The sequence below is a fragment of the Elaeis guineensis genome, unplaced genomic scaffold (assembly GCF_000442705.2).
Source record: "Elaeis guineensis isolate ETL-2024a unplaced genomic scaffold, EG11 Super_Scaffold_31900, whole genome shotgun sequence".
NCBI classification, from domain to species: Eukaryota; Viridiplantae; Streptophyta; class Magnoliopsida; order Arecales; family Arecaceae; genus Elaeis; species Elaeis guineensis.
This window is the reverse complement of record NW_027332420.1, coordinates 2,713,954-2,721,857: the sequence shown is the minus strand read 5'-3', so window position 1 is coordinate 2,721,857 and position 7,904 is coordinate 2,713,954. Positions and strand designations below refer to the sequence as shown.

Genomic DNA, 7,904 nt, shown 5'->3' with positions numbered 1-7,904 from the left:
TTCCAGTAACCTACTATTTTTCAAATATATGCAACATTATGTTAAAAAATACACTAGTTAGGGACCAAAAATACCATTATTTACTTAATTTCAGAAGTAACCTATCACTATAAATGGACATATGCTTTTGTGTGCATGATTTTGGACTTGTTATTGCTATGCACTTCCAAAAAATGCCAGACTCTTACAAATTGGAAAAGTAATTTAATATTCTAATAATGTCAGAAAGGAGATTCATGAAACCTATGAATGAATATACAGGCTGATACCAACAGAAACAAAATTAAGGAAACTGCATCATGTCCTCCTTAAATCAATGGACAGCAACTTAATAGTTATAAGATTGACTTTAGATTACAAAGAAGAATAGCAAGAATACCTGGGATAGGAACAACATCATTCCCTTGATGTAGAAGCCAAGCTAGAGCTAGCTGAGCAGTGCTGCAATGATGCCTTGCAGCCAAGTTCGCAAGCGTGCATGTAGAATCTTGTTCTTCTCTAAATTATCTCCTGAGAACCTTGGATGGTAAGCCTAATAAAAAATAGTGATAGTAATGAGCCAAGCAAGCCCCTCCTCCTATTAGAAGGATCTGACTTCAAGCATGAAAGCATACTGGGATAACAGTAACACTAATTCAAGAAAAGAAAGTCTAATAAAAAGATACCAATATACTTTCGGCAGGCAGGCTTTCTACGCTCGCTTTCCCAGCAAAAAACCCACTGCCAAGAGGGCTATATGTAACTATTCCGATTGCCAAGGTTCCTGGTTGTCAAAAAGTACCAGATATGTTTATATCACATAATTTGCAAAATTACCAAAACAAGATTCTTGCTATACAATAATTTCATATAGTTTGAAATCATTAAACATGGGCATTCGGGAATCAAGTAGACAACACATAAATGAAGAAAATCAAGCAAGTAATAATCTAGAAAAATGACCATTTATTGTTTCAGAAATACACTTAATAAATCTAACAGTACTCAAGCTTGCACATGTGAGATGCACAAATGTTTACCACAAGCCTTACTCCTCCATCTGTTTTCTACCATGTCACCAAATTTAAAATTTAAAGTTACTTAATTCCACCACTGCCACTGTTGGGTGGATGTCTGGCCAGGACACCACCTCCCAAGATCTTTCCAGTACCACGCGATGCAGCAGGAAGAAAGAAGAAACAAAACAAAAGGAAAAACAATCAAAATACGTGGATCAGCCACAAAAGGGCTCGCCTCCACGGGGCATGCAAACTTCACTATGAAAAGAAAATTTTACAAGAGGAGACCTCACCCTCAACCCTTGTACACCCAATTCTCTCTCACATGAAGTTTCCCCTCACAAAAGCTCTCTCTCTCTTGGAGACCCCCTGAACCCCTGAAGAGCCTGGCGACCGCTGTCCAGGAGCCTCCTGCTCCTTCTCTCACAGCGCCCTCGCCCCTCTCTCTCTCTCCACGGTTCGTACGGCGGCGAGAAACCGAACCCCATGCTTCTCTGTTCGTCTCAGGCCTTTTTAAAGGCTAAACCTGGTTAAATTTGATTAGAGAAGGATTAGGAATCCTTAATCAAGCCAAATCATGTCCCAAGCCGTCCGATCAACACCGGGAGCTCTCTGGACCCTTAGATCGCGCTCCGGTCCACGGAATAGGGCCGTCGTGGACCGCGAGAATCGAGTGGGAAACGTCCACGCGGTCCACAGGCCGCGCCGTGGACCACCCGGTCCACGGTGGACCGGGGATGGGCCAGCAGGCTGCTGGGTCGCGCGTCCCGCACGGGCCTGGGCCTGGGTCGCGCGTCCCGCGCGGCCTGGGCCTGGGACGCGCGTCCCGCGCGGGCCTGGGTCCCGCGTCCGCCCGGGCCTGGGTCCCGCGTCCCACGCGGGCCAGCGGGCCTGGGACGCGCGTCCCGCGCGCCGCTGCCGCCCGCCGCGGTCGCCGCCGGTCCTCCGCAGCCTCGGTTTTCGTGCTATCTTCGAAAGCTCGTATCTTCTCCATCCGAGCTCCGATTCAGGTGATCTTGGTCTCGTTGGACTCCGTTTTTCGCCGCGAACCTCACTGTGGGCTCAATGTGGGCTGAATCTCGAGGCGTCAAATCCTAACAATCTCCACCTCGACTCGATATTCGGCCTCCTCCAAACTCGAGAGCTTCTGGATCTCCTCGCCCCCATGCCCTGGGGCAATCGCCTGCTGATCATGGATGGGCAAACATGGGAGTCGAGCCAGGCTGCTCGATCCCATCTCCGTCGTATGCTGTGCTCCTCCTGACCTGAGACCTGCTCGGGCATCATCCTGCGGCAATAGGAATCTTACCTTGCGACGTCGCCTCTCGTCCTCCCGAGTCTCCTGTCTCGTGCCCGATCCGCCTCCTGGAGCTCCACCTTGCTCGGGCTCCACCTGGCTCCCGATGCTCCACCTCGCACTGGGTTCCCTGCCAGGTAATAATGTCCTCTGCTCCCTTCTTCCCCTCCAGCACAATCTATCGCCGCGTAGCACCCTCAGGATTCCTCCACCAGCTACCGTCCTGTAGCCTCTCGAATCCAGTCTGCTAAGTGAGATAAGATTCCGCCTGAAATCGGGTATGTATCGGACCTCCCCCAATCTCCTCACTGCACCGTCATGTGTCCTCCAGCTGACCGTCCCAATGCCTCTGATCGCACAGCTCGATCCATTCGCAGATATACAGTGCTCTCACTGTTCTCCAGGGAGTCAAACTGCTCCTCTCTGCAACACACATGATAGGGGCATGCAGAATCTAATATCCACTGCTGGGAAGAAGTAGATACCTCGTCAGATATCTCCAGGACATCTCCATTTGAATCGCTGCGGCCGTCGCTACAGCAGCCACCGTCCGATTTTTCAGTTGAGGGCAATCTCTGGCTAGATGCCCCAACTCCTCACACCGGTAACACCTGGTTTTGCTCAAGTCCCTCCTGGACTTAGACCGCCCTCGATGCGATCTCCTGTCGCTCCGTCTACCGCCTCCTGCTCCTCCAGAAGTCATCAAAGCTGAGCTATCGCCACCTGAGCTCGAAGCTGGTTCTCCCTCCTGAGAACCTCGTTCTGGAGTAACGCCGCGGTGACCTCGTCCATCTTGATAGTGCTCTTCCCCACTAGAAGAGCAGTCACCAAGGACTCGTACGAAGGGAAAGCGACGCCAGCAAAACCAGCGCCCTGGTCTTTCTCCTCAACGTTCTCGCCAACGCTGAGAAGGTCGGTGAGGATCTTCTGGAAGTGGCTCAGATGCTCCTGCACGCTCTGTCCCTCAGTCATCCGCAGTTGGTAAAACTGCCTCCAGAGGAAAAGAGTGTTGGTGAGAGACTTCGCCATGTACAATTCCTCGAGCTTCGACCACAGGCACCGTCGGGGAAGTCTCGCTCAGCACATGGATCACCACCTCATCCGCCAGGTACATGCGGATGGTACTCACCGCCTGCATCTGTAGCCGTTTCCAATCCCGCACCTCCATGGTGGTCGGTTTCTCATCGCACAAGAGAGCATCGATCAACCCCTGTTGGATGAGCACGTCCTTCACCCTTGCCTGCCACAAGGAGAAATTGCTCTTACCATCGAACTTGTTGATCTCCATCTTGATTGTTCCTGTTTTCTCCATCTTCAGTCTGCTCACCACCACTGCAATCTGCGTCCTTGTACCGCCTTGCTCTGATACCACTTGTTGGGTGGATGTCTGGCCAGGACACCACCTCCCAAGATCTTTCCAGTACCACGCGATGCAGCAGGAAGAAAGAAGAAACAAAACAAAAGGAAAAACAATCAAAATACGTGGATCAGCCACAAAAGGGCTCGCCTCCACGGGGCATGCAAACTTCACTATGAAAAGAAAATTTTACAAGAGGAGACCTCACCCTCAACCCTTGTACACCCAATTCTCTCTCACATGAAGTTCCCCTCACAAAAGCTCTCTCTCTTGGAGACCCCCTGAACCCCTGAAGAGCCTGGCGACCGCTGTCCAGGAGCCTCCTGCTCCTTCTCTCACAGCGCCCTCGCCCCTCTCTCTCTCTCCACGTTCGTACGGCGGCGAGAAACCGAACCCCATGCTTCTCTGTTCGTCTCAGGCCTTTTTAAAGGCTTAAACCTGGTTTAAATTTGATTAGAGAAGGATTAGGAATCCTTAATCAAGCCAAATCATGTCCCAAGCCGTCCGATCAACACCGGGAGCTCTCTGGACCCTTAGATCGCGCTCCGGTCCACGGAATAGGGCCGTGGACCGCGAGAATCGAGTGGGAAACGTCCACGCGGTCCACAGCCGCGCCGTGGACCACCCGGTCCACGGTGGACCGGGGATGGGCCAGCAGGCTGCTGGGTCGCGCGTCCCGCACGGGCCTGGGCCTGGGTCGCGCGTCCCGCGCGGGCCTGGGCCTGGACGCGCGTCCCGCGCGGGCCTGGGTCCCGCGTCCCGCCCGGGCCTGGGTCCCGCGTCCCACGCGGGCCAGCGGGCCTGGGACGCGCGTCCCGCGCGCCGCTGCCGCCCGCCGCCGGTCGCCGGCGGTCCTCCGCAGCCTCGGTTTTCGTGCTATCTTCGAAAGCTCGTATCTTCTCCATCGAGCTCCGATTCAGGTGATTTGGTCTCGTTGGACTCCGTTTTTCGCCGCGAACCTCACTGTGGGCTCAATGTGGGCTGAATCTCGAGGCGTCAAATCCTAACAGCCACCATTATTTTTCCATCATCCACCTACCTCATTTAATGCCTCCCTTTTATCATCAAACCATGACACCTCCACAGACCTGCATTATAGCTGCATACATCAACCTTGTAGATAGCAAGAGAAATAGAGCTCGAGAATAGGCTCCATGTCTATATGTTGATGCATGTACTGTTATAAGGTTACCTTTGTAGTCATCTAAGTCTCTTACAAGTATTGAAGCTTCTTTTTTGTTGCCCTGAAGAGTAATGGTCGTCCTTCTTCTATATCTAATATGAGGTCAAGAGCTAGTCCGAACCTAATGCTCCACTTTTTTTTTTGGTACAAAATGCTCCACTTATTGAGAAGAGGATTTTCGGTCTTTCAAGGTCCGCTCTTTTCCACTTGATATCAAATCCACAAGGATGGTGATTAGCACATTATAAGATTCCCTTTATGAATAAAAGAAATTGGTGCTATAGCAATCGGTTCAAGCAGGTATGTTGGTAAGTTTGGTGTTTAAATTCTGAATCGCTCTAGCCAAAAAATATGAAAGACACGCATAAAATCTTATCCTGTTGAAGTCAGTTCAACAGGAGTTTGTTGGTGTGCTTGCTCTAGAAAGACGTGAGAGAATGTGGGACTTTGAATAAATAGAGATGACAGCTTTGGGCCAGTGTCACTTGAGAAGGAGAACTGTGGGTTTGCGGGATCCATATTTCTCCATAGGATAGATAATCCCCGTGATTTGAAATAATTAATGCTGGTCTTGAGTTTCATTTTTTGGTAAAATTTTGGATCATAAGCATAATTAAATGGAAATGCCTAAAGTCAGAGTCTTGCAACATATAAATGTCTTTTTGATACTCAACCCAGAAAATTCCTTTCCTTCTAGCTGCTAAAACAATGATGCACTAACCATTGGATGATTTGTTTTAATGGTGATTCCAGCAAATCTTGAACTACTAGGAGAGCAAATCTTACAAGACATTTGGAAAATTATAAAATGTAGATGGGTAGCAACAGAAACTAACAACCTTTTTTTACATCTTGCTCTGTTTTGCAGCTCTATCAGGAGATCATAGACTACAGAATGGAGCAATGAATTGTGACAATAGGTTAAGACTATGTTCCCTGTGATATGATGAATTTGCCTTATGCCAATGAGTTAGTGTAATATATCACATCGGCGCAGCAACCAAAACTTCAAATAACAAGCTAATCCACGTTGCTGCAAACTAATAGGCATGCCTATCAGGAAAAAAAATACAAAAACAAAAGCTCAAGAGTAGAATCCAAACTGGACCTGCAGAGTGGGACGATTTCCTCCTCGATATCACGGGTCCAGAGTGACCACTCCATCTGAACAGCAGCGATGGATGCACAGCATGGGCACGCCGAATGGTGTCCGGGCTGGCCTCCGACAGCCCGATGTACTTCACCTTCCCCTCTTTCACCAACTTCTTCAGCTCCCCCATCTATCCAGCGGCCCCCAAAGAGAAAAGGTTCAACTTTCTAATAGTTGCAAGCCAAAACCATACAGAAAGAGTCAGAGAGCTGGTGGTTACAGTATCTTCGATGGGTACGGACAGATCGACCCGGTGCTGATAGTAGAGATCGATGCACTCCACGCCCAAGCGCGCGAGGCTCGCCTCGCAGCACGCCCGCACATAATCCGGCGTCCCCTTGATCTCCAGAACATCATTCTCATACTTGGCAATGCCAAATTTTGTAGCTAACTGGATCTTTTCTCGAGGCAATTGCTTCAGTGCCTGCAAGTCCAGTATTCAAGATTTCCAGCTCTAATTCCAAAATCCAACATCGAGTTCTTTCATCAGAGATAGAACAAAAAAAAAAAAAAAAAACTCAGACCTTTCCGACCAATATTTCGTTGGTACCAAGTCCGTAAAAGTCGGCGGTGTCGAAGAAGGTGATCCCTTTGTTGAAAGCATCTTTGATGATGGCAATCCCCGCCTCCTCGGCCACCGGCGCGTTGAAGATCCCGGTAAGACCACCGCACCCGAAACCCAACCTCGATACCTGAAGAAAAACGGAGGGAAGCTAACAATTTTTCGGAACGACCGTCGACAAGAAGATGAGAGAAGTGATGATCGCAGTAGTAGTAGAATGGGATGGAAGATCGGAGAGAGAAAAAGAGTTGACTCCAGTCCTTGGGATCCCAACTTCACTGTGGGAGTATGGGTTTGGGTCCCTTTCTTCATCGTTTCCACAGTTGAATCTGGAAGAAAAATTGCTATGTGCGCGTTATATATTGTTCGTAACGACGGCGGTGGTCAGGGCGCACAATACCCTACGTGGACCGTGGTTGGCGTGAGTTTCACTCTGAGGATGGAAATTCTCAAAAGAAACATAGAATCATGAAACCCAACCCTACCCAACCATATTTTGTACCGGACCGACGCCCTTCAATTTAAATACAACAAAAAAATTAGTATAGAAAATAATGATCGTTTGTCCTGATCTCTCATTATAGAGATAAGGGGCCTCGCGGCTGGTGAAATGGTAGGCAGTCGCTAGGGGTTGCTGTAACCGATGAACGACCAGGATTAGGTAGGCGTTGTTCTGTCTAAATCTTTCCCTATCTAAACCCCATCCATACTTCTGCTAAATCCACCATCTACCCCTCTCCACCTCTCTATCCCTTCTTTCTCACCTTCAACAGCTACCGAGCTGTCGCAATCAAGCCGCCAGCGCCTGAAAATCCCTCCCCTTCCTCCCTAATCCTCTCTATCTCCTTCAATCTAGGAGCCTTTGGGTGTTTTACTGTCGAAATTCTCCACCATCGGCTACAACTCGTCGTCGTCGCCGCCTTCAATGAGCTCTCGTCACTCTCTTCCCTTCTTTTCCTTTGGCTTGGGCACCGCTGCCGTGGCAACAAGGGGCAGCATCTCTTTTTCCTTCTCTCAAATCCCCTGTGCACGACTGGACCACCGCCTCTAGCCACCGATACTCCAGCTGTGCCACCCCGCCAACCCCCCCCTCCTCCTCCGCTCTACCCTCCCAAGGCTTGGAAAGAGAGGAAGAAAGAAAAGAAAGAAAGAGAGAGAGAGAGAGAGAGAGGAAGAAAGAGAAGAAAGAGAAAAAGAGAGGAGAGAGAGGAATAAAAATAGAGAGAAAAAGAGATAACGAAGAGAGAGGGAGAGAGAGAGAAAGGAAGAGAAAGAGAAAGAAAGGAAAAAAAGAGAGAGTTGAGAAAGTAAGGAAGGAAAAGAGTGAAGGGAAAGAGATTCAATTTTTTTTGATGAA

The 7,904-nt window shown here is 49.2% G+C and overlaps 1 protein-coding gene across 1 annotated transcript; it reads right to left on the bottom strand.

Moving 5' to 3' along the window:
• Positions 1 to 284: 284 nt before the first annotated feature.
• LOC140854488 (probable aldo-keto reductase 1) lies at positions 285 to 7,275 on the bottom strand. Its single transcript, XM_073250430.1, has 6 exons — positions 7,258 to 7,275; positions 6,510 to 6,698; positions 6,206 to 6,409; positions 5,944 to 6,115; positions 666 to 763; positions 285 to 532 (listed from the first exon to the last, which is right to left on the bottom strand). Exons 1-6 carry the CDS (start codon positions 7,273 to 7,275, stop codon positions 428 to 430), a joined length of 786 nt encoding a protein of 261 aa, XP_073106531.1. The 3' UTR covers positions 285 to 427.
• Positions 7,276 to 7,904: the final 629 nt, after the last annotated feature.